Source organism: Perca fluviatilis, chromosome 16, assembly GCF_010015445.1.
Source record: "Perca fluviatilis chromosome 16, GENO_Pfluv_1.0, whole genome shotgun sequence".
Taxonomy (NCBI): domain Eukaryota; kingdom Metazoa; phylum Chordata; class Actinopteri; order Perciformes; family Percidae; genus Perca; species Perca fluviatilis.
The window spans coordinates 25939288-25966351 of record NC_053127.1 but is presented as its reverse complement, the minus strand read 5'-3'; the positions used below and the strand labels follow the sequence as shown (position 1 = coordinate 25966351).

Here is a 27064-nt window from a genome sequence, read left to right as displayed (position 1 = left end):
AGAGAGGTTTTCTATGAACACACACACAAACAAACGAAGTAAAACCACTCAATTTAAGAAGTTACATATTTATTCTTATGGCTTAGAATAATTTTTTTGCTTGTGAGATTTAATAACCGTTACAAACCAAGATAGCAGAGATGTCACACTGATGTACCACACAAGAGCTGCTCCACTGACAGCAAAAAGAATGTTTGATGAACGTTGATGAATATGTTAGTGCTTATCTTAGTGAGTTTTCCATTTTCAAACACACCCTGACTCACAGAAAACCAGCTGCAAGCAACTGCAGGAGTCACCCTGTTCTGTCCTTACCTGTACCTGTCAGTGTAACATGACAAATTTGTTTTAGATGGAGGACACAGTGCCGAATTTTCACTAATACAGATGGAGCTGTCCTCTGTGTCATCAAAATATCACATTCCAAAGCTGACATTTAGTGTCATTTTCCTGCAAGATTATCAGAAACTTGCTCATACAAGGAATTTGACTCCAGTTTTTAGGTATGTCATTTCTTGTATAATTAGTTACATACCTATAAGTTTGATCAACAAGTTTGGACCATACAAACATTTTACTTTTTTCATTATTGTTGTCATCTTTGAGTTAAACTTTGACTCTCTGTCATCTGTGCAAATAAAGATATTGGCTTGATAATAACAAGCCTCTTCCTGATTTATCATTCATCATCTTCATTTTGCAGGCATTTCATCATGAAATTCAAAATGTTAGTTTTCTTTTTACATTTTTGACAAAGCAGCGATTTGACCACAAGAAGTAAAACAGCAGCTGAAAATATAAAACATGATTCAGTTCCTTCTTTCTTTTTACTAAAACCTAAGTTTTAACATAGGCAAGAAGACAAGCACATACCCGCACAACATCAGACCCATAAAATGTACAGGTTCCAAATTCTTTGACTTTCTACGGTAAGCTTTAGACTCTTTATAACAAGCACCGTACAGACTCCGCAGGCAAGTGACAACCAGGTCAACACAAAAGTACAGTGGTCACTGCAACAGTGATGCATGAGATATATAAAAATCCTGATGGCCAAATTCCCATAACAAATCTGACCTCTTGCAAAAGCATGCAATTAAATTTTGGCAAAAAAAATAACGTCTTATGGCAACAAAACAAAAAAGCTCTTCTGGTTGAACAATAGCTCTTTGCTGGTCTGGTGCAGCCTTGCAGTGTAGGATCATATTTATCTCTAACAGACCAATCTTCTAGACAGGACTGAGAGCAATGTCTTTTTCATCCAAGTCTGTCACATCAGTCAGTTTGTATTGTGTGGGGAAACTCTGCAGGAAGGCTAAAAGCATTCCAGTCCAGTCTCATCATTCAAGTCATTGTGAGGGAATCTGACTGTATCCAGACCAGAGCTGATAAGATGGAAAGAAGAGGAGAGACTGGATGTATTGCACATATCTAACACACACACACGCACATGCGCACGCACACACGCACGCACGCACACACACACACACACACACACACACACACACACACACACACACACACACACACACACACACACACACACACACACACACACACACACACACACTCTCACACCAAGTCCTCTCATTTTCCATGTCTTTGTTTTCCATCATCTCCTCTTGATCTACATCACATTTTCAAACAGCTGCATGGATCTCATCATGATTTCGTCCTGTGGGTGGAGAAAGAAGACAAGTAATCAGGGCAGAATGATGCAATTTACTAGCAATGTACATAACCCCTGTATATAGTAATGTATGGGCTGTATAGGCTGCTTGAAGCAGCTTCCAGATATAACATAATTTGTCTTTGCACATAATACATATTTTTCAAGTGCTCAAAAACTGTAGGCATGCTGATGTTTGGGTGCTTTAAGTTTAATATCTTTGAAATGTTTAAGTCTATTTTTCTGCATGTGTGTACGGCCCTCATTTAGACTTTGTTCATTTATGTGAACTTTTTGGAACATGCATTATTTGCTTGCTCACTCTTGTCACTGTTATATGCATACATTTAATTATTACATTTTGATGAAGTATATCTTTTTTTTTGTATTTTGCAAAATTTTAGATCTGCATCTCACGGTCTTCATTGAGGAAGACAGCTCCAAAAGCTAGTAAGAGAACCATTGTGCTTCGATTAAATATTACATATTGTTTCCCAAAGGTCAAGAATAAACTAATGTGCTCAAATTTTTTATTTATTTCTACATGCATATAACATATCTAAGTAACTGTATATTGATGCACTTTTATATGTTTAATTTAAACTTTATACTGTTGTCCGCGAGGCCAGATGAAAACTCAAAAACAAAGAAATAGCAGAATCTATGTCATTTCTTGCTTTACAACATATATAGCGTTGTCAGTATTAACCAGATAACCATATAATCACTTTGATAGATGTGTTTTGAAAAGCAAACTATATCATTGCTTAGAGTGTGTGTGTTGAAAACCCCAAAAAATAACATATATCTTGCTTACATATTAATCTGTTTTTTTGCTTACATACTGATCTTTTTTGCATTTTATGACAGAAAGAGCTCTCATTGAGAAACTGTGAAGAGTGTAGGAAAGCACCTAGACAGATAAGAAGAGCACAGGCAGGAGCTGCGGCCTTGACCGGTGCATGCAGCTGTGTGTGTGTGCGTCTTGAAGGCACATGTGTGGCCATATCAGAGTTCATGAAGTTCATTACTGTTACGTTATTTGTGAAGTGTTTCCTACATTACCGTACAAGGATAGGGAAGTACATATAGTACGTCCCTTTTGATAATTTTGGGAGGAGTAAAATGTTTTTCGTGTATAAATATGAGTGTTTTTGCCGAGTAGCGGCCCCTTTCGGGTGCCCTTTCTGGGTGCCCTTTCTGGGTGCCTTTTGAGCCCTTTCGGGTGTTCCCTTTTGGGTCCCTTTTTGGGTCCCTTTTGGGCTCCCTTCGGGCTCTTTTACCCGAGTGCTTTACGTGGCATCGGGATGCCATGAAGCCTTCTCCATCTACCCTTGCACTTTCTGTTGCACTGGGAAAGATTCATTATGCCTCTCTCAGCTGGAGAGGGGTTCCCTTGTGCTCGCTGAGTGTAAGGGAGGAAAAGAAAAATAAAAAAATAAAAAAGACTATCTCTGAGAAGTGGCTTCGAATACCTCTGTTAAACAGAGGCCAAAAAGTGCTCTTCTCTCTTAGTTTGCCCAGACGCTCTTTTCGCTGCGTTTTGGGGAAGATTTATTTGCCCTCTTTGACACCAGAGAGGAGATTACCTGCACTCGTATGAGTGTGGGAGAGACAGAGCCAGGAGGAAAAGAGAAGCAGCTTTAAATACCTCTATTAGAGCGGAGGCTTTATCTTTATCTTTATTTTTAGGTTTATGTTGTAGAGGACCACTTGCTTTTAATTTCTGCTTTTGTCACAAAATAATAAAAATCACCTGAGTCCGACTTTGGACTAGGAGAGCCAACTTTTGCCAGTTCCTTATTTTTCTCTGGGATCGTCTTGCCTGCTGTCAAGCGGGGAGGGTTTCCCCCCTACGGGGGTTAGTGACTCCTCTTTAACCGCCCGTGGAGAGTTGCCTCCTGGCGGGGATCAACTTGGACATGCAGACCTCCTGTTATCTCCTAGTGGGAGTGCATTTCCCTATCCGCGTGGCCTGGTCAGAGCCTCTGAGCATCCCCCTCTCTCAGTCAGGCGACCAAGAGGGGCAAGTCGGGCGTCCTTGAGAAGGAAGGGACCTCCGGTGACCCTGGGAGGACGGCTGAGACCGTGAGTACTAAAGAAAAATCATTGGTTTTAAAGATCCCCTCGGGCAGTGCTTGTCACATACAGGGGGATAAGAGCCCGTGTTTTTGGGGACGTCTGGTGTAGTGTGTATCTAACCTCTTGTCTCGCCTCCGGGTTCCCTGATCCGGGCGAGGGCTTCTCCTTAGACGGAGGGCGTGTGTGTGTGTCTCTATAAACTAAATTAATCAGGGAAGCGTCAAAATCAAATCCTTTTTAGTATAGGTCAAAACATCCGCCCCGCTGACGGGCAACTGGCGTTCGTCCGTACGGCAAAAGAGGGCACAGTAGGGCCGGGGGTTTGCTGAGGGGAAGGCAATAAAAAGGGGTTGGCTCAGCCACAGCGAGCGACGCGACGCCTCAGCGAACTGCCACACCGGTCGACAATACATATTACATATTTATGATAATTAAATATAGAAATAGTCAACAATAGATGTACAATACATACTGTACCTCCTGGCAGGCTATAATAAACTCCTCCAAAGTCAGCACTCCATCTTTGTTTTTATCCATTTTCTGTAAAAAAACAAAACCCAGTTTATTATAATGTGGCTCAGTATCAAAGAGAAGCAAATGTTTGACAATTGTGTGGAAATGTGTTAATTGTGAGCTCAATTGTAGCGTACAGAAACTGTAGCAGTATAGAACACCAAATGGAGAATAACAGTTAAAAAAAATACTGACTGCAATTGCTTATGTAATAAAACTTTGTAAGCCTTATCGGAAAACGTGTAGCCCATATGCAAAGTGTCTCAATAAAACCAGAGAGGTTCATTTGGGAAGCTATACTGGGGATTTACAAGAGACATTAAGTGTGACATTGTTTCCTCTCATGCTGTGCACACACAACACTGTGAACAAAAATGTTGACTTTAGACTTTTGTTTATGATATATGTTAGAAATTCACCTGGAAAAAAGCATCCACATGCTGCTGCGGGACATCTCCCTTTAGTGCAGGGTACGTGTACTTGCCCATCATGTCATAAATGGCTCTCACAATCTCAGTCATTTCCTGGGAGAGGAGAAAATTCACATTGTAGCAAGACAGACTTTAGATGACACACGAACACTGTACACATAGTGACAGCACAGTCTCACCTCTCTGTTTATGTAGCCATCTTTGTTAATGTCATAAAGGTGAAACGTCCACTCAAGCTTTTCTCTCAGTGTTCCTCGCAACAGTGTAGACAAACCCATTACAAAGTCCTAATAGCAACAGAATATTAAAACAAAGTTAGATTCTGAAAGCATCATATCAAGAAATTATTAATATTTTAGACAAAATGCATTTACAAAGAAGGATGACTGACCTTAAACTTAATGGAGCCATTGTTTGTAGTGTCAAATGCATTGAAAAGATAATGAGCATACATGCTTGCATCTGCAACACAATGAAAATGAAAGTGTAAGGTCTCCTGTTCTCAAAAAGCTTCACAGAGCACAGTGAAAGAGATTCAAAAACATTGCAATTTACCTCCATGAGGAAAGAACTGTGCGTAAATGTGTTTAAATGTCTCCTCATTTACAACACCACTTGGACATTCCTATGGAAAGAAAATATGAATTATACTCTACTCAATGACATCCTGTTTGTTGGAGGAACTCACTATAACTGTGTCAGTCATGACCATGTCCCTAAAGTAGGCTAGCCACTATTAGCCAGTATTATTAGCATGCATTTGTTTCATAATAAAACCAAATATATAACTGACACACAACTCACAGTTAACAATATGTCATTGTCTTTTACTTTTAGCAGAACATATATGGTTCTCAGTAGCCTAATTGTTCATTGCAAGTACTTTAGTTTGGGACACATGAGTTAAAGATAGTTTCAGTGAAGTAACATTTCTGCTGAATTTCTGCTAGCATTATGGCTCTGTGGATGACAATGTTGGTTTGTCAGTCCATCACTTATCTTAACTTATATCTCAACAATTATTGAATGGATTATATCTTGTACTTGTTACCAACATTTTATTTATAAACACAAGTTTAGTACAAAATTCCTGCAAAAATAAACTTCAACATTTGCATTACTCTCAGAATGTGTTTTGTGCTTACTGGCAAAAGTTAGCATGCTAATACACTAAACTAAGATGGTGACCATGGTAAATGTGTGCCTATAGCCTACCAGCTACACATCAGAGCATGTTAGCATTGTCATTGTGAGTGTTAGCATACTAACATTAGAATTTCACTTACAGCACTGCTGTGCCTAAGGAGCCTACAGCCTCATATAGCTGGTACCATAGACTCTTGTCTTGTTTAAATAGAAACAATCTTCATGGCTAGATACTTTAAGGGGTAAACAGAACTTTTTTTTTTTTAGGGTGATCTAAATCTTTAAAGTTTGAAGTATCTGGAACGCACCAAAGTAATCTAATAATAAAATCAGAAGGTGTGTTATTACATTCTTGAAACCACGATAGAGGATCTGCAGCTCCTGTTTGCTGAAGTTAGTTTGGGCTTCCAACTGGTCAAGACCCTCTGGCCTGTAGCACACCGTCGCCATCTCCACCTCCTCATCTGTTCTATCTACAGGGAAGAGAGAGAGAGAGAGAGAGAGAGAGAAAAAAAGACAAAAGAAATATGTTTATTATCAGAATCATGTCAAGACTTTATAATCCATGTTTAACACAGGCTCTTCCCAGTCTTTAGAAAGATGAAAACTGTAATACACAGGAAAGAGACAACTCAGCAAAGCTTAAGAATGTTAAGTCGGGAAAAAAGGTATAAAAAATATGATTAGATGGCAGAAAAGAGCGCTCACGGCAAAAGCAAGTGAAGCAGCAGAATAATAAGGCCAAAAGAGAGTCACATGTAAAAAGAGAGAAAGGGATGATAAGAACTGCATGCACTTGACAAATAGATTTCCCCCTTAGTACTCGAGTGATTTTAATGGCAACATGGTGCTCAGTATCGGTTGCTGTGGAGATTGATGGTGGTTAATGATGTGAAGAGTTCTGGTCCTGCTGTGGCCAAGTGTTTGTCGCAGTGACTGTCTCCAGCTAGAGGGCATCCACACACCAATGAGTTCTCAAACATGAGCAAAACAGCCACATATAGTTTTCTCTGGAAGTCTTTATTGCATTCACTGGCAGAGGCAGACACTCAGAAAAAATGCTGAAGAAATAAAACCTAAACTCGCCTTATATTTGCGTGGCAATACATCATAATACACATGGTGGTCTCTGTAAACTTGGTTACTTTTATATCCCAACTGGAACCTGTGATGTAAGCAATATATATTTCTTTTACAGAAAACAAATATACCCTGTTAAATCCTACCAAATTAAACATTAAAAGATGACCAAATTAATGATTTCACAAACGCTCACATGCACCTCCAAACAAGCTCACAAGCTGTGTCAGCATCAATTGGCTCAGTCTTAAAGAAAAGGAGATTACAGTAAGATGAATATAATTCGTCTGCTTTTTGGATGACAGTGATGCCTCATTCATTTCAACCCACTCAGCAGCGGTGTTAAGATTACACTGAAACTGTATCTAGTTTCATGCATCATCTGCCAGAGGTGATCTTAATTTGAGTTAAATATCAAATATCCTGTTGGAATTTTAGGAATTCGATGAGGCATCAACTGTATGTGATAAGTGTTAAACGTAAGAGCTAATTAGCTGCATTTGATCTTTGTACAAGAATAATTGATTCTACTGTTAGCATTGAATCATCTTTATTTAGAGCCTGTTTGTATTAGATTTCAGTTTCAATCAATGCAAAAAGGTGTCAACTATCAGTGTAGTTATTGAGATCAAAAGAGGCGTACAAATATGTAGGTTAGATACAGTACATTTTTTGAGGCTTTCCTATTAGTTCTATGCTAATTTAAAACTAAATTAATCAAAATATGAGTTTGAAAAAGATCTTCCACATGCACTAAAAACTATAGGAGAAGATGGAGATGCCAGCTTGTTTTAGCAATTTAGTGTAAAATTATCATAATCTGAGACAGTCCCTTTTTAGGCACTATTCCCTCAAGGTTTTGGTGAATGCTGAACTAGTGTGAAATATTTACTGTCATTTATCAGCTGACCATATTAGTATGGTTATGTATTGCTTTCTCTCAATCTTCCCTCCATCTTCCTTACAGCTCCTCTCCCTGACGCTTGTTGTCATGGGGATAGACACAAAGGATGAATGTGAACAGTGGTGCGTACACTGGATCAACTGATTAAAAAGGAAGTGTCAAACACAATTTGTACATTTATCTTCCCTGTGAGTAAAAGCCTCTGATCACATGACAACAAAACAACGAAAGGCGTTGCTTTGCTGTTCTGTACACATGTGTTTGTGCTGCTTTTTCTGCAGATGCGACGTGTGATCAGAAACAGATGAAATGAAATGAGGATGACAAAAGGAAACAGGCAGATGTGTTGATTAGGGAAGGTGGGGGACATGGAGAAATGGGAAGAGAGAAAGGAGGTGGCAGAGTGTCAACAAAAATTTGAGAAAAGGAAAACAACACGTGGCAGTATATGATAACACGATATGTTTGGAGGACATAAATAAGACAAATGGGATAGAATGAAAAACAAGCATAATGAAGGAATATTGATTTAGAATTTGGGGTTTACTAGCAAATACTACCGCCTGGGGGTTTAAAACACATATTGATAATATGAATCTCACCAGATGACAAATGATCAGATTACCAGATATATCTAAAACTAAGAGATTTACTCTTACAAGATTCAGCCACATAAATGCTGCAGACTCTGTACCAACATTCCCAATGTTGATGCTTATATTCAAAGCAGGAGTCTTGATGCAAATGGTGCAACAGCTGTTCTGTACATAAACATTCATTAGCAAGGCAGGGAAGTGTTACATGATGAAGTGACGGAGGTAATTATAGGTGCGTGTCAGATGGCGATTTCATAGACAGCCCGCGGCTCTGTCATACTATTAATGACAACTGCTGCAGCAGCTTCAGGCCAGTTCACACACACACACACACACACACACACACACACACACACACACACACACACACACACACACACACACACACACACACACACACACACACACACACACACACACACACACACACACACAGACCAAGACCAAGCCCAAGTGTTGCCTACAAAATGCCTACAAAAAAAGTTTCACCAGACATCATGTCACAGTTCCCAACTGTATGTCCTGTAAAATTTTGGGATATACACTTGTATGCTTTCTTGCTCAGCGTTAGATGAGAAGATTAATATCACTCTTATGTCGGTACAGTAAATTATATACAATACAAATTATAATACAAATAAATAAAGTAAATTCTACAGCCAGCCGTTGTTGTGAACAGCAATGTGAACCACAGACTATAACATCACATACAGAGTCATTTCTCCACTCAAAACTCTCATCTCACCTTACCCTCTCCATTGTCTCTCTGTTGCCATTCTGTACACTACACCATATTATATTACATGACACCATATATTATATTGATATTCTATTCTGTCATATTGTTGTATTATAAAACGCATTACAATCTTACACTATGTTATACTACAGTATACACTATGCTATATTGATCACTATACTCTATATATATATATATATATATATATATATATATATACACACACATGTTATAATGTATATATATAATGTAATATACCATACACTATATTGCACCTTTTATGTCTCGTTCCCTCACTATATCATAATGTACATATAATACTATATTATGTTAATATGTTACATGTTATGTTAATATGACATATTTTATATTACAGTAATACAGACAAACACTTGAGTTCTATTACTTAACCATATCAGTCTGGTGCACCAGATGTTTCCAGGTGTTTCCATAGATGGGTTGACTCTGCTGCCAATAATCACACCACTCTCACTTTATCAAAATACTTTCTATTTTATTCTATTCTATTTTAGTTTTTGTACCTCTTTTTTATGTTACTTTCTATACTTATCTGTATTTATTTCTGTTGTGTCTATTGTACTGCTGCAACAAGCGAATTTTCCCGCAGGGGATCAATAAAGATGTATCTTATCTTATTTTAGCATAGCATAGCATAGCATTAAGATTAGAAAGAGGAGAAACAGCCTGGCTCCGTCCAAAGGTAACAAAATCTACCTACACCTCTAAAACTCACTAATTACCAGGTTATATCTTGTTTGTTTGTATAATCCAGTAACTTCCTGGAGTCCACGTCTGTTGCCTTGCAACCTCACGGTGAGGACAAAGAAGAAGAATTAGTCAGGCACATAAAAAACACATCTGTAAAAACCACAAAGTGTCATTTTTACAGTTCCATATCCGAATGGAACAAAGGAGATATAAAGTTATAATTAGTGAGCTTTGTTGCTATGGTGATTTTGACTGTGGACAGAGCCAGGCCAGCTGTTTCCCCTTGCTTTCAGTCTTTGTGCTAAGCTAAGCTAAGCTAATTGGATATTTATTGTATAGACATGAGAGTGGTATCTCTCTCTCATCTAACTATCAGCTAGATAAGTGTATTTCCCATAACGCCAGACATATTCCTTTATTTCTAACTACACATAAGGGTATTTCAGAATGACAGCAATTAGCCTACTTTCTATTTTATTTGGCTATATTTTACATTCATGTCATGGAATGACAGAAGCTGTTGCTTCAAATCTTCAGTCTATGCTGTGACTTTTGTCTGTGCTTGTGTTGTGATTTTTGACAAAGCAGACACTTCAGCCGTATCCATCACACTGGTGACATATAGAATGGCAGGTACTGGTGGCCAGTGACACAAACAGCAAATACTCCAGACAGAAATATCTGCCATGGTTTTGAAAAAGATTTTTGGCTGCTTTTGCACATATACAGCACATTCACTGTATGCTGTGTGGTCTACAATATCCTATTATGTATACTTAGCTTTCCGACTCAGACTTATTTTTAAACTGCTTTGCCCAACCTCTGCCCTGTTTCTGTGATACCCATCCTGAGGATCAATAAAGTCTGATCTTGTCTCATCGTATCTCTGTACCTCTACACAGCTTGCTATGCAAGGCACACTTTAATGGAGCGTAAAAAAAGCAGGATGACCTCTGAGCATTTCCCCTGCATTTTGTTCAAAGGCTTTTGAAAGGCTTTTTATTAGAACTACGACGAAAGATTCCATCTCATCGGTGTAAAAACAAACGGCAAGCACCGCCTGTCTTGTTAGGTGCTCCGTCTACTGACAGAGAGTAATTGCTTTCTTTGCCGGTTCATCTATTTTATCTCTGTTTCACGCTGCTATAATTTTGTCATTCATCCTGGCTGAGTATCGTTCACACTCTCCCCCACAACCCAGTCTCCATGACAACGAGGATCTCAAGCATAAGGCCAGGGAGAGGTATGATATGTGAGCTGCCTTTTAATTCACACGCTCTCGCCTGAACCCTCTCCCCCTCTCTCTTTCACTTACTCACTCACTCACACATTCAATGACCATCCCCACAGAACATGACCGAGAGTCATAGAGTCAGGCCTCTCTAGTTATTTTCAAGGACATCCTACTTCATGGCGCATTGTAATCTCCCTATCGTGACCAAAGAGTTATGCCTGGCACTTCTTATCGCTTGATACATCACACATTGTGTTACCACTTCCTTGAGTCAATATTTCTACATTTTTATTTATAAAATAGCTATTCTTTCTTCTGTTCTTTTCCATACTGTATGTAAAAAATTGCATCAATGCTATCAGTTAATGTACTTTACATGTATATGTAATTTGACTACATGTGAGTAAGATTCGGTAAATGCATTAGCCGGTCTATATTTGCTCTTTTCTGACTGACTTCCTTCATCCATAATTTATAGTCACTCCACAGAATTATGACCAACGTATACATGTTGTTGTTTATGTTAAATGTGTGCAACACACAGAAAAAAAACATGGAACACATATTATGAATTACAAATTAGTATCTGAATGCTTTCTTTCAGTGTGTTAGTTAGATCTGCTCACTATCTCACTTTAGTCTAGTATTCTGTTGCTCTTTTGTCTTTTCTCCATCTTTTTTTCTGACTAATGTTGACCTACCTCTGGATGGTCTCCTCTGCTTGGTTTGCATGGTCAAAGTGCCCACCACTGCACCCATGTTGTCACCGTGGAAACCAGCCTTGGCAAACAACCCAAAGAGTAATAGTCCTCTATTTATTTCACGATTTTGTCAGTCTGTCGTTGTGATCTGCCTCCACAGCTTTGAATCTTAAAGTGGCTTTGCCCCTGTTGATTCCTCTCACTGGTTTCAGATGTGTTACTGAGGGACGAGTCTCTTCTTTGAGCTGATTCTCTTGGATTTCTGATTTCTCTCTTTAAACACACACACAAGCTGCTCCTGCCTTTCTGCGCCACTCCCTCCGTTCTGTGCCTGATTCTACTCATCTGTCAGCCTTTCCCCTATTTCTAGCTCATGCCTCCTCATGCCCTCATGTTGTTGTGGAGTGCTGAACTGATGCAGTACTCCGTAATAACACTACTCACAAGTGAGTGGTAGCAGGTGAAAGACATGCATTTCAAGGTAACAGATTCCTCTTCTTTACAGATTGCACTTGACTTTAAATTGGTGCTCTTCTCCCTGATGCATGGTTTGTACCATAACGAGCATAGAGATACCTATCATATGTTAGGTTTACGTTAGCTTTGAAGCTCACTTGTGTGTGTGTGTGTGTGTGTGTGTGTGTGTGTGTGTGTGCGTGTGTGTGTGTTGATTTAACACGGTAACATAGCTAGACCTTTCCCCTCTCTCTGATTCTAATCAGAATCAGGTCTATTGCCAAAGTAAGCTACACTTACGAGGAATTTGCCTTGGTGGTTGGTGCATACATAAACAAACAAACATATTAAACATGAAAATGAAATAAACAATAAATACAGAAACAAATACAAAATGAATGGATCGATTGCATAATGTACAAAAAATGTATAGTATGGGCAATGGGCAGGTGTAGATGCAGGTAGATGGGCAAAGTGTAGTGACTGAGGGGTGTGTGTGTATGTGTGTGTGTGTGTGTGTGGGGGGGGTCGGTTGGTCGCAAAGGACAACAGAGATTTACTGATCGATTTTTACTGTGATACAAACAAGAAAATCATGCTACTTTCCCTACAAGCAAGGGAAGAGCATGAGCATTACAAATCAAACAGGGTTGTTGGAAGCAGAAGTAATTGTGTATTATAGTATAAGTGCTTTTTCAACTTAAACAATATAATTCCCTGTAGTAAATGCAGCGAATGAGTAAAGTATGTCTTAAACAGGATATTACTACAGTCTGTTTTAGAATTTGATATGTTATGTGACACATAAGGGCATTGATTCTCAGCAGGACTCAGAAAGATTATTTAAAACGTGATAGCGTTGGTATGTGGAAAGGCACTGAGTGACAGACCAGAAATGCTCTGCTCTCTGTACCATACACTTTCTATGTGTGTGTGTGTGTGTGGGTAGGTGTGGGTGTGTTTGTGCGTGCGTACTGTTTGCTGATGGCAGTCCTGCGATTGCCCAGGTGGAGCTGAGGTAAGAACTTGCACTGATTAATTAAACATAAAGTCATGCATAATTCTGAGAAATGTACACCTCTCACATGCTAGGTGTCCTACCTTTACCTTTTCCTTTTTGCATCCCAATTTCCTCCATTCAAATACTGCCTCACCAAAATTAAAAGTTACCTCTTACACTTATGCATTTCATGCAGGGATTTCCCCAAAGATTTATTCCTTCCTGGAAAAATCAGCACAGCTCATCTGGGACCAGGAAGCATATATGGAAATTACAAGTGATATCACAGATGTTTAGACAATCTTTCCTGTCCACTTGAAAAAATAAATGAGCCCCGTGACACACAAACACACACAGACAGTACAAACACTTGCAGATGGAGATTCAGAAAACTATAAGTAAACCGTTGTAATCCCCATGACAGATGTTTGCCATCTGGAACCGCCTTTATGCAGCATATTATCCCGTGCCGTGACACTGCACTGCTGTCAGACCCCATAATCTCCTCATTATTTTTTAAGCAGTTCCCGATCAACACGACTCAGCTCACCACCACCAACAGGCAGGACTCACCAGTCGCAAACGTGTTAAAGGCACCGTACAAAAGGTAGAAGACCAATAGAAGTAAGAATCAAGACCAAATGAGCATGAGCACACTTGTTAACAACACATACTCCTTGGTATGTCAATATGCCAATTCATAGCCATAATAATCAAAAGATACATGTTTGCACGTTTTTCCTTTTCACTGTTTTTCCAGATTTTCCCGTATCTGACTGAAACTGTTCTTTAAATGTGATGAAATAAGGCACTTTTCTCATGCTCAACAAATTAAATTTGTGAGAGGAAGGATGTTACAAAAGACACTTTTGATCTTGAGGAAACTGCAATCTCTGTTTTGACGTGAGATGGCAGTTTCCGACCTACTAAGTGGTTCTCTAGTCTCGTTATGCAAGAGCGCTCATCATTTAATTATTTCATCTCTACTCCTCTCTTCTTCACCTCAACATTCCTCTTTCACTTGCATATTAACCTGGTCTTGGCATTGTGTATATTGTTTTGGATGTGTACCTTTTCTTATTGTCACATACTTTTACATTTGCAATCTTTATTTTTGCATCTTATCTTATCATATCATATCATATCTTATCTTATCTTATCCTATACTCCATATCATAGAATGTAACTAACTGGTTATGCTTTAAGATAAGACAAATATGTTTTTGATGAAGGGAAAAGGCCTACAAGATATATCAGTGTAACTGGATGTGTATCTGGTTTAACACATGAACTATGGATAGACTGCACCGTTGTTGAGAATAGTATAGTACCTCTCCGTAACTCTCTTTATGCATAGAAAGAGCCATTTTTGGAATCACCTGTATTGACAGTTTACATTGATGTTAATATTCACAAATATAGGCCTACTGTATTTTGAGAAAATGTGGTTATAAAAGTAAAAAAAAGTTACTTCTCAAGTAAAACAAAACAAAAACTGCTTAATGCTGCTTTTCATGTTTTCATATAATTCAAAATTTGATAGTTTTGGGTCTTTTTCACTATTCAGACAAACAAGCAATTTGAATACAGCATTTGGCCTTAGGTAACCTTGGTTATTAGTTAATCAATCAGGTGAGTAATTGAAAATAATACAAATAGTTAGTCACAGTCCAAATATTTGCCAGCTTTCTTAATTAGTAATTTGGTATTGGAATAATGTACCTAAAATAGCTTGGTTATTTAAAACAAAGCATATTGTAGCAAACATTTTATATATACAATTAATATCAAAGTATGTTGACTTAAGGAATTCTAAGTTTTAATTCAATATTGCAAAAGTGGGGAGCCTGGAGTCCTGTGATCTTCCACATTGTTCAGTGCCCTTAAAAGAAAACAAATCTTCCTACGAAAAATATACAACTACTCTTTTGTTATGTTGTGGTGTTGCTCTTTGAACAGCCGGTGGCAGCAGAGTACAGTTTGTCCTGATACTCTCGTCAGTTTGGGTCTCCATTGCAAGCTCATTTTGCTCTTGACTAAAGAGCAAAAATGAACAGAGTTCAACAACATATGAGCATTCAGAACTACAACCTACTACACATCACCTAACCTCCATCATACTGTTCACTTCACCAAATACGTGTCCATTAACAGAGGATTCTAGAAGTAATATATCAGATAGTAAAAAAAAAAAAAAATGAGGCTGGAGAGAATTAATGTGGAGAATGAAACACACAGAGGAGGCAAGAGATAAATATAGAAGAAGACGGTTACATAAAAGTGTGTAGTGAGGTGATGTAAAAAATTAAAAGCGGAGACACACACTGTCGGCTCCAATCCACTCGTTTTACAGCCACAGAAAAAGTGATAGAGAATGGGAGGAGAAGGAAGAGAGTCTTTGGCGAGAAAAGTTCACAAATGCAGGGTAATGCTGGGTAATTCTGCCATTTGTTTTGGTCATTAGCTTTGGTAGAAGTACACGGAGATCTGAATCTGTCTCTCCGCAGTGGTGGAGGATGTGACTCTTGCTGCAAGGTTATGCACTTAGAGGACACATGTGACTTGTAATAGCGAGGGACAGGTGCAGCATGGGGCCGGATGAGAGGGTTTCTGTCTTCAGCTACACTCCTACTGTTTCTAATAGGACCTGACTCAGTGTGAAACACAAGAAAATGCAGGCTAGTACAGTAAAGGCAAACACATTGAAATAATCACCATTTTGGTCTCAAGATAATTCTTTAAAGCAAAATGTCTCAATTACATTAGCTAATTTGAGTAAGTATGGCAAAATGCAGTGTGTCCGAATGCTGTACTCATGAAGGCTCAAAAGTTGAGTGTGGAATGCTGGACACTTCTCACCCTCAATGGATACCATCTTGTCTACGTATAGTGGAAGGGGAGGGACCACAAAACTTGTGAAAATGGCGGCTGATGAAGCCGCAGCGGTTGCGGTTGCTTCGGGGAACACTGAACTAATACATCGGCAGCGTATCTCCATCTCATGTGAAACACGGGGCACACACAAGCAAGAAACAATTGTGAGAAACTATTTTGTGTAATGTTCTGCCTGGTTGCAATTCACCATTAAAGAAGAAGAAGAAGAAGAAGAAGAAGAAGAAGAAGAAGAAGAAGAAGAAGAAGAAGAAGAAGAAGAAGTGATTCGAGACAACAACACTACCCTGTCAGACTCAAGGTGGTAAGCTTCGCTTCAGAACTCGAACCTCCTATGGCGCCATTTTGATGCTACCAAACGATCACCCGACGTTAGCATCCCACTTCATTTTGACGTCACTTTGACAGCGAATAACTTTACATCTGAAGCGTTTATAGACCTTTTTTGTCCATTGTTTATTTCTAAAGAAATAATAGACAATGTATAAAAGGCTCCATTACCTTGTACCTCACGTTATGGCTCCGTAGCAGACGTTTTTATAAAAATAGGCTTACGATTGTCTCATAACCACGCAATTTATAGTCGCATAGTAGAGGGATTACGGTATCGTACAGGAGAAGCTTGTAGGCAGTTTCGACTTCCATTAGCTATTTAAGTTTAATTACTAATGTTAACTAGCATTTTAGTTAACATTAAGCCTGTGCCTATGTTATCTCCTTACATATACCTACGCTCACCATCTCTGCAAGATTCGGAATAACTGAGATTTCTCTTGGCACAGCTACCAGAAGACTTACAACTTTCAGACACGTTGCTCACGTCACATTTACGTCATCTCTCTCAGTTGGAGGCTGCGCAGTAACGCAAAGTGCTTCTAATATCCTTCACTGGCCTCTGTCTAGACGGGATCTGTTGGTCCATTTTATATATGTCTATGGTAAGTACATGTGTACGCAGTGTATTGAATGGAAGTGTACTAAGTGGTATCAAAGTATCAAAATTGAGATACAGCTTATATAACTGAACAGTGGCTTCTGTGGCTACAAATGACAATAATGGGATAATGCTAAATGATAAACTATTTTTTAGCATTTAACTAAAGTTGCAACAGTTGCACAAGCGGAGGAGAGTCATAAAGTCAGTGAACTGACTCTGGACAGTCCAAGATGCAATATTTACCTCAAACTTAAGATTAGCCACCATGAGCTATTCACACTTTTTGTTTCATGTTAGCTTTGTTTTGTCATACACATGACATATGTAAATATTAATACCTGAGTTAGGAGTAATAGTGTTGACACTATTTTCTCAGTGGCTCATATAGCTCCCAATGCTAACTATGAATTATTCATTATATTTAGTTTTCCAATCTACAATACAAATACACATGTACACTTAAAAAGCCAGACACATTATCAGTCACATGACAGCAAGAGCTTTGCATGCATGTCTTGATAATGTTGTTTGTCATAAAGAAATTAAGCGGCCTTACAGATTACAACAGAACTATTTTTATAAGCGAAACTATATGAAACAAGAGTATAACGTACAGTAGCCACTAATGGGGACCTAAGAATAAGTGTCCCTCAAGACATATCTCCACCCAACCCTAACTAACACTCCAGGGTGCAATGTTTAAAGGTCTGAAAATGAATACACATGCTGCTGCCTTTATAAGTAGAACATTTTAAAGGTGAGCGGGCATAGTTTTATGGTTCATTACACTATCTGCAGCTATAAGTGTGTGCAGGCAAATATGCTTAACAAACCAAACTACTGGAGATACGTGTGTGCTGGAGATGAGGGACTTACATTTTTTTAGTCTACTTGACATGCTTGCGTGTGTGAAGCTAAATATGCATGTGTGTGCATATTTCCATGCCTGCTTCCATGCATATGATAGCATGCAAGTGCTCTGAAGATCCTCTTTCAGTGAATTGTGCAGAGAAAGGTTTCAATCTGTAATGCAACTACAAGACAAGACTATTGTCTCACATTCCATAAACCTACAAAGCAAGACCATTCTCATATGTCTTGAATATGTCTTATATGTTATCATAACCAAAGGTTATGTATTGTTTTCCATGCTGCATACCACTGTTTCACATGGCCACTAAAATTACATGACACATATAGCCTTGCATGAGGTAAATGGAGCTCTCAGTCCCCTTTTGGTTGAGAATATGAATAAAAAAAATAAAAAGAACCTTCCTTCAAATTTAAATGGACACAATAATGGGAACATATGTACAATATGTGATGCAATCTGTTAATGTGTGTTAGTGTGTCCACCCCTTTAAAATGTGTATATAAAAGCTTGGGCATGTTGATATCACAATGAGGAGCTGAAATTGCATAAGTGTTGTGCTAATTTAGAAAGCTATCCACCAAACACTTTTCTCTCACAATAGCAGTAAAAAACATAAAAGCCCCACTGTGGGTTGAATTGATAGAATCAATTCCCAGTTGAGACACTTTAAAACTTAGTATTTTGTCTAGAAGCACCCTAATTAACTCAGTGACATTCAATTATGGAGTTCAAAGAAGACACAGGCCCTGTGCTGCCCAATGCACAAGCATCTCAACCTTAAGTAACTAAGGTCAGTACCGTGTGCTGCAATCAGCAAAGCATAAAGGAACATTTGAGTAGAAGCAGCAAACATGCACAGAGGCAACGTGTCAAGGGACTAGATGTTCAATAAAACTCACACTCCATTTCATATACTGCTAGTCCTTCGAGGATGAAGAAGGCAAGATCACTGGCATCTACAAATAATGACCGGAGCCCAGGAGGTGCCATGGAAAACTCAATCCATGCTTTCAAATAAGGAATTTGTGCTTACAAAATGGTGCACATAGATTACTTATTTGTGCTCTGGATATAATATTGTTTTTGGCATGAGACAGTCACTTTCAAGCTCTTATGCTGCTCAAAACATTGCCAAAAAGCCACTCCATAATGCAAAATATACAGTAGCTATAGGTTACATAAGACACAGGACAACGTCTGAAAGTCAGGATTTTTCTGCATTTTATTATTCTTTTTACTTTGGTAATTAGTCTAACCAATTGAAGATTAACCATCGTGCTGTAAAAGTAGATTTGGAATTGTTCACATATTAATGTGTTATATAAAAGGATGGATAGTTCACACATTCTCTCAGTTTTTAGACAATACCGACATGTGGCTGCATCGCATGACCTAGATTGTCAACCCATGCGGCCATACTGTAAGTAGGCTGTATTATTTCTAGAATAGCACAGAAGATGACAAAGCCACAAGTTTAGAACACGTAGTTTCATTCTCAGCAGGTTTCATTACATTTCCTTAAAGCTGCACAAACCGCAGTACTTGTTAGTTTTCTTTATATCGAAGGAATACCATACAATTATGCATATACTTTAGGTGTTTTTAAGGTTAGGTTGATTTTAACAGTGTCTGAGCTACCCAGGTAACAAGGCATAAGTAGTCCGTAAGAGTTTTGTCAGTATGAAGGTAAAGGTAAGCAGCGCTATTGTTGCTCCTGCCAATTGTACATTCATGACAGAAACTGTATAAATGCCTAAATAGAATACAGCATTATACAAGCTACCAGCTATTAGATTGAGTTCTTACAAATAGCTTGCTACTTTTGAAAATAAAAAAAACAAGACTGTAACAAATCGATTCCTGGCAGTGGATATGCTTACAAAGGATTTAGAGTGGTATAGTAAAACTATCCAAATATTGCTGATTTGAAAATAAGCATCTGGAGACTACATTTGTATTAGGGGAAACAAATGATGGAGAAAAAAAAAACATGCAATGCAAAAGTCAAGTTGAGAGTTTAAATGAAGCATGGCCTACACCTACACAAATATTTGATCTGTTTATACTGTATATCAGGCCAGGTGAGAGGTGAGAGCAGATCATTGTGTTTCATCAGTCATGACTGACTTGCAGCTGCACTCTGACTTGGTGACTCAGCGTTAGGTTTTTGCTATTAAGGTTAAAAAAAGTCACTTTCACCTAGAGGATGATGGAGGTCAGGAGGAGAGCGAGAGCCAGAGCTTTTAACACCAAGAGGATGAACATGACAAGGGGTTAAGAGTGTATCGCAACGGTTGCCCTAAGGGGTGTGTGTACGGATGACGCATACTGTGCACCACGTCATCATTGCAAGTAAAAGGTACCCCATAGGCAAAGCCAACAAACCCTTTTTTTAACACCCTTGATGACAGTGTCCCGAAAACAAATGTGCATTGTAACATTAAAACAACATAAACCGTACCACAATCTCTGATTTACCTGCTCGTTTGCACATGTTAAAAAGGCTAAAAGTTTTTAAGGTGAAGGTGAAAAAGAAATATGACAAAATAAAAACATAGCAAATCATTTTGAAATAGGACTTACTTAACTTAGAATGGCAATGTTAATTAATAACTTGAATTATATTAGCAATGATGCAAACTGCTGGTCTCTTGACTCAGAGGTTTCCAACCTATTTGGCTCGTGACCCCTTAAAAAGAAGCAAGGTCTACTTATGACTTCTCATTACAGGTTATGGCCTTAGCTTGTACAGGAATTGTGAACAGTTCAACCAAATAGTGAATTTTCCTTGTCAGGCTGTTTCATTTGAAGCAGTTTTAAAACCCACAGTGAAAACATCCAGTATTTCACAAGAAGAAAAGCAAAAATTAGAGAAAAGTCGGAAAAAGTAATCACATACTATTCCACTGTCCAAAACTCAAAACATGTTTATCCTGAGGGTACTGTGAGACTACAGATGTAAATTAGCCTAAGGTTAACTCTGGTGCAATGCATCAAATGGTTACATTTACGGTATGTTTTAATTGCACATTGTCCCTTACAAATAAAATTGAAATTGATTAGCAGTTCAAACTCAGTTATACAAATCTTCTCTGATTGGCAACAGAAACTCTTATAGGGCTTCAAGATGTGTGTTGCATTCTCACATCTTACAATCAAATAAGAAGTAAAGAGTGTTTATATTCAAATGCTGTGAGCTAAAACTCTTACAGACTTAGGGCCCTATTTTAACGATCTGAAACGCAAGTATGAAACGCCAAACGCAAGTAGCTTTGTGGGCGGATCTCGGCCGCTGTTTACCGGCGGGATAAATGACTCTTGCGCCCGACGCAAATCTTAAATGGGTTGGTCTGAAGTAGCTAGGTGTGGTTTGGGCGTAACGTGAAAATAACCAATCAGAGCGTCATCTCACATTCCCTTTAAGAGCAGGCGCGCTTGTTCCATGGCGGATTGCTATTACGACGGCGGATTTGCCTGGCGCACGCCAGCGGGAGCTGTCCGAGATGCGGCAAAGTAGCTGCAGCCTCTCGGGCGTATCTCCTCAAGTCTGGAGAGGATTGCTGCAGCCATGGAGCGTGGGCCTCCAAACGCACCACCTGCACCTGTTGTGCCCCTTCCTCCTCCCCCCCCACTCCATCTCCGTCCACCCGCTCCATCAGGAGCGCATCGCACATTACTCCAGATTCACCAGATTCCGCCGGAGTGTCCAATCCCACCGTAGTTCAACATCACGTCTCCTTAAGTCCTCTAATATTTCCTCATTTATGTCATCAACACATCCATGATTCATGGAAATGTTGTGTAAAACACAACAAGCCACAAAGAATGCTGGGACTTTTTGAGGACTGTACTGTAAAGTGCCTCCTGATCTATCCAAACACCCGAAGCGCATTTTCAGTAATATTTGTCTTTGTAATTATGTATGGTTTTCAAAAATGGGAACTGCTGTAGATGAGAGAAGTGTATGCGCGTTGTGCACACGCTACATAATGGCCAAGCATTCGTCCCTAAAATAGCATCTGAATAACGCGTCACTGACTTTAGACTAGCGCCACTGACTTTAGACCAGGTTTTTCCTGGTCACTGGCGGAATTGTTTTCTGAAACTGCATAATAGCACCAGATAACGTTTGCGCCTGAACACGCCTCCTCTTTTTGCTGAACCGCCCCAGGGAGCGCAAATACATTCCCTAATTTACCGACGTGCGTCTGTGGAGGGAAAAGTCCGCTGTGCCTTGGGTGCAAAATAGGAATGATACATGCGTCGGTGTACAAAGGCAATTGCGCTCAGTGCAAGATAGGGCCCTTAGACTTGTAAAGCAAGGGCTCGGTGTTTTGCTCAAGGAAACTTTTGACAGAACACATGGCTGTTAATGAATAGACTTTACTTCGGCCGATGTGGGAGTTGAATCTTGGCCTTAACCCATGGCTGATGCAGCTGCATAACACACAACTCAATACTGCCATGCTAATGGAATCTATTAGGAAAAGAAAGCTCGGCACATTATGGGCTTATAAAGAGAAGGTGTTTTAAACTGGTGTTTGTGTGAATGTCCTACTTAACGGGGGCCGATGTTTTAACCCATTTTTTTTTTCTGTCATGACCGTCACCACACACACATCACAGTTACCTTTTTGTAGCTAAACTCAATGGTCACGTGACCCTGGTCATTGTAACTTTGTAAGATATCATATGAATTGTTGTGCATAAGTTTTCGTACGATATGAAATACACCTGCTCACGAGAATGCTGATGATCTGATCAAGATGAAAAGAAGTCATGAACTGTGTTAACGCACATCTGACTGAAATATGTAGTGAGTGCATCTGTATTAGAGTAAAACGCAACAGTACCTTTTGTGAGGGTTCCTGAGACCAATCTCTGCAGGGACTGCATTAGTTTGAGCAAGCCTTGCCTGCAGCGGCAGGTACAGCCAGCCATCCTGAGGTTGAAGTCGAGGCAGGGGCAGATGGGGCCGAGGCTTCACCAGAGAAACAACTTCCAATATATGGAGAGAAAAGGTCTGAGCTCGCAAGTGTCTCCACAATGTCCTTTCAGGAGATTTTTCTATAGCGTGGGGAGCGATCCTTATTGCAAAGAATAATCAGCCTCAGTAGTTTCTGTGATCAGACATCTTTAGGTCCTTGAAGCGGATCCTTGGAGAAAAAAAGTATAAATGAGATAAATAATAATTTACCTGCCAAATTAAGCTTGTAGTGTAGCTTCAGAACAAAACAATTGATTTTGTCTTCCACACATTTACACCCAAGTACCTGTTAACTCGACCATTATTCACTAAGGTCAGTCAGAAAAGGATGCTTAAACACCCAAAGAAACACGCACATACACACAGATATTAAAACACTGCTAGAATCGCCAAAAGAGCCAGATGGGCAGAAATGCTGATTGGAAATAAAAATTCAGACCTGTATGTCAAACTTTTACAAAGGCAAAGTTGTGTTTCACAGACCAAAATGAGGCAGAAGATAAATTATTAAATGGACTCCAAAAGTAGAATGTGAAGAGCCGTTTGCTCTGGAAGTTCTGTTCTTCCAAGAAAAAGCAGAAAATTGCTAGTTTTTCTCACCACCTCTTCTCTTCCTCTTTGTCTTGTCTTCTGTCTTGTGAGGTAGCAGTTTCTCCTCCAGCGTATATTTCTATGTGAGGTTTTCCTCTGAGCTGCAGTGCGTGCCCTGCGGCTGTGGTCTGTGGAGGAGCTCTGCTCTGGTGCTCTCAGCAGATCGGTACTGCGGAGAGCAGCCAGCGCGTACCCGCCCTCCCTCCTCTATGCTCCCTCCTCCTGTCTTGCATCTGTGTTCCCTCACTCTCAGTCTGGCTAATGCTCTTTCTTCTTCCTTTTTTATTTATTTTTTAGAGCCTACGCAGTTGCATGATCCATGATCCAGTAAATAGTGTAAAAAAGGGGATTTAAGGTTGGTGGTTCATGGTTTAAAAGGCTAGAGCCCAGATCACTGTGGCAAATACATTTAGTCAAGTATTTATGAACTGTTACAACACCTTCTCCCCACTGTGATAGCACATGCTTTAAATAAAAAAAAAATGACATTTATAGCACCTACAGCATTTTACTGTGAAATTCACACATCTTGCAATGTCTTTTTGCAAGAGGTCATATCACAGCTTATAGTGAAACATCAGGGATACAGTCTGTATTAAATCAGTAAATTTTTATGTCTGCCTTATCGATAAGTCATAAGGGGCTTCACTGTACTTTCTGTGAGATATTTTCTCTACCAGAATGTCACAGAACAGATATTGCACGCCAAACCTCTTCTATATACCTCTAAGTGTTGTCAACATTTAAAAAATACTGTGCCCGTTGTCATATTAAAATGGAAACTATAGTTTATTTGGAATTATATCAACTATTAATTTTTGTTTGATGTGCCAAAAGCCATATCAGAAATGATTAGGAACTTTTTCCTGAAGAAACTGTTGAGATCCCAGTAAGTTACCGAGCTTGCTTTCTCTTGTGTCAAAATATGGTTATCCTTCGTTAAAATGACAAGATACACACATATAATTACTGTACACAGTGAGTTTCTGTGTTTTGACTGAAAACAAAAAGAGGTGGGTCTTGAAAACATTGTGGAACAGAGGCTATCCTCGAAGAATGGCTGTTTACGGCAATGTTAATCACCCTCATCACTATTATCTCTACAGCCTACGGCAGGTAAGTACATCTGTAATCCCCAATGCATATTTCTGTCACTATGGTGATCAGACACCCACTAGAAATGAGAAGCTATCATTGCTGACACAGAACCAAAAGGTCTGTGCCAAATTCACATATATGCAAGCAGTCGCCCATAAACACACAGTCTTGTCCATCATGAAATGACTCTGAAAGAGGTTATGTAAGCCTGTAGTTTGCTTGTGGGGCTTTTTGTTTCTCACTTCAATGAACTGTGGAAATGCTCGAGGAGAGCATGACGCAGTGCTTCCTCTGTCTATTTTCTCCCCCTCATCCTCTGTCTTGTCTATATTTAATGCTTATAGATTCTATTTATCTCATCCCAGTCAAACTCACCATTGCACTTTAGTAGGTCCCTATCCTACAGTAACTCTGTCCTAAATGTCACAAGTCATTTTTGTGTTTTTAAGCAGCAAAAGGAAGACCATCGCTTTCGTGACTTGAGGTGGTTGTTCGCACAATCCTGTTTACATCCCAGGAGAGGAGCACTTTACTTACAGAGTGGCAGAGTAAAAATAGCAGCCCAGTGCTAGCCAGTGATAATTGTATTTTATGTAATTGTATGTGCAGTGTTGTATTGTGTATCAGTAGTTAATAGTGTAGTAGTTAATTGTGATTTTAACAAAAACAGTCAAATTAAACTTATACTTTTTTTTCACAATATCAACCTATTGAATTTCCTTAACAATTGTATCATACTTTGTCACAATGGGCTTTCACCAAGATACTTTTTATTACGCTTTATTGTGAAGTGGGTTAAAGGAGGTAGTGCAGTGAATTGCTGCCCACCCTAAAAAGACAGACATGTTGAATTATTCACCACTTTTGGTGGCGTACTCCACATAGAATTTGTCAGCGGAAGTTACATTCGATTTGTATGGATTTAAAGCAGCTTAAGTACTCAGAGCCTTAAGTAAAAGTACCAATACATGCTTCTCCTAATGGAAGTGTGTTGGGCCATTGTAGCACATTTGCCCTGGCACCATACTGGAGACCATTAGCAGGCATAGCAATGTCAACACACTTGATTCACTGGTGTAATTTCTGGATCACTTCTGGGGTCTTCTCTCCATGGCACTGTGAAGTTATTTAAGGAACCCCTCCATCACAAGCATGATCCCAGAGTCTTTACTTACCATACCATGTAGTTTTTACATGGTAATAAACTAACCAAAACTGATTGGGTCATTGGGTCGCCCACAAACATGATTTACATTCCTAAAAAAATGTTTCCGGATGTATACTGAGATTGATCGTGACAGTCTATTGGTGCCTTTATAACACAATAATGTTTCTTCTTAGCATTAAAGCTATAGTGCGTAGTTTCTGTCTCCCCCATGAGGATTTCTAAGTAATGACAACAAAACTGTTGGCGCGTCCACATGATACAAGCCTTCCGTGATCACGCAAAAAGTTAGGCAATAGAGCTTTAAACTTTTTTCAAATCATGTGGGCAGCAATACCCTAACATATGTGTGATCATCACGAGAAAATGCTAAAAAAAAAGGTGAAGAGGAAAGAGAGAAAAAAAATCTCAGTTACATGAAAAATATCAGTGTCCATGGTGATATTAAGATATTAATAAATAAACTTTCAAAAAATACCTTGGCACTCGTTTGAAGAAGATATTGTTGCCATAGTGAAGGCAATTTCTTGAGAAGAAGAATCAAGAAGAAGATGTTTCAGAGTTCATAAAAAATACATGCTACACATTTTTAATGACATTGACTGCCTTTCCTTTATAAGTCAGACCTTATGTTCATTTCATATTCATTTGCATAATGTTGGTAAGTGAAGCCTTAGATTTTCCATTTCCTTGGGGTTGGCAGTTCATTGCTGACAGTGAAAACTGCTGCTGGGTGCAGGCAGCCACTGAGCCATGCAGCAGCATCACCTCCTACACTCAGATACAGATACAGATTTTGGTCTCCCAAGGCCCCGCACTTAGCATGCTTAGACGAATGTGCTTCTGGATCTCTAGACAGGAGTTTGGCAGTCAACATGGAAGGATGAGAAGTTACAGGAACAGTGGGAGGTCATGGATATCTGGCAGTGTGAGGCAAAGCCAACAGCTGCTTTATCATGACCTACGCTCACACCCACACACACAAATACATACTGGCCCACAGAAACATATACAGTAATTAGCAAATGTGTCTTGGCTGTAACACAAAAGCTTTTCATAATCTTTGACAGTAGGTTTTATCCTATAGGGAACAGCAAGTTATTGTTTGGTACCTAAAAGTTGCAAATTGAACTTACATGAAGTGTATCTGCAACATCTGTTACAAGAATGCTACATGTTGTACGTGAAATAACTAAACAAGGTTGAGTCTACAGTCATGCTAGCGGCCCTGTGAGACTGT

The 27064-nt window shown here is 39.2% G+C and overlaps 1 protein-coding gene across 3 annotated transcripts; it reads right to left on the bottom strand.

The window, feature by feature from the left end:
• Positions 1-48: 48 nt before the first annotated feature.
• On the bottom strand, positions 49-23764 carry kcnip1b (Kv channel interacting protein 1 b). Of its 3 annotated transcripts, none has more exons than XM_039778541.1 (9): positions 23571-23764; positions 22837-23139; positions 6190-6314; positions 5251-5320; positions 5087-5157; positions 4875-4982; positions 4684-4788; positions 4229-4291; positions 49-1675 (listed from the first exon to the last, which is right to left on the bottom strand). In XM_039778541.1, exons 2-9 carry the CDS (start codon positions 22922-22924, stop codon positions 1628-1630), a joined length of 678 nt encoding a protein of 225 aa, XP_039634475.1. In that variant the 5' UTR covers positions 22925-23139; positions 23571-23764; the 3' UTR covers positions 49-1627. The 3 variants fall into 3 exon arrangements, with proteins under 3 accessions (XP_039634475.1, XP_039634476.1, XP_039634477.1); XM_039778542.1 differs by having other exon boundaries at positions 23574-23764; XM_039778543.1 differs by lacking the exons at positions 22837-23139; positions 23571-23764 and adding an exon at positions 11825-12236.
• Between the last annotated feature and the right edge of the window lie 3300 nt (positions 23765-27064).

Bases quoted from the DNA above. Each gene is read 5' to 3' on its own strand.
- kcnip1b (XM_039778541.1), bottom strand. From the start codon at position 22,924: ATGGCTGGCTGTACCTGCCGCTGCAGGCAAGGCTTGCTCAAACTAATG. The intron at 5,321-6,189 runs GTAATAACACAC...TTCTTTCCATAG, and splicing joins TCTATCGTGGTTTCAAGAAT to GAATGTCCAAGTGGTGTTGT. The intron at 4,292-4,683 runs GTGAATTTCTAA...GTTTTTTTACAG, and splicing joins ATGTGGATGCTTTTTTCCAG to AAAATGGATAAAAACAAAGA.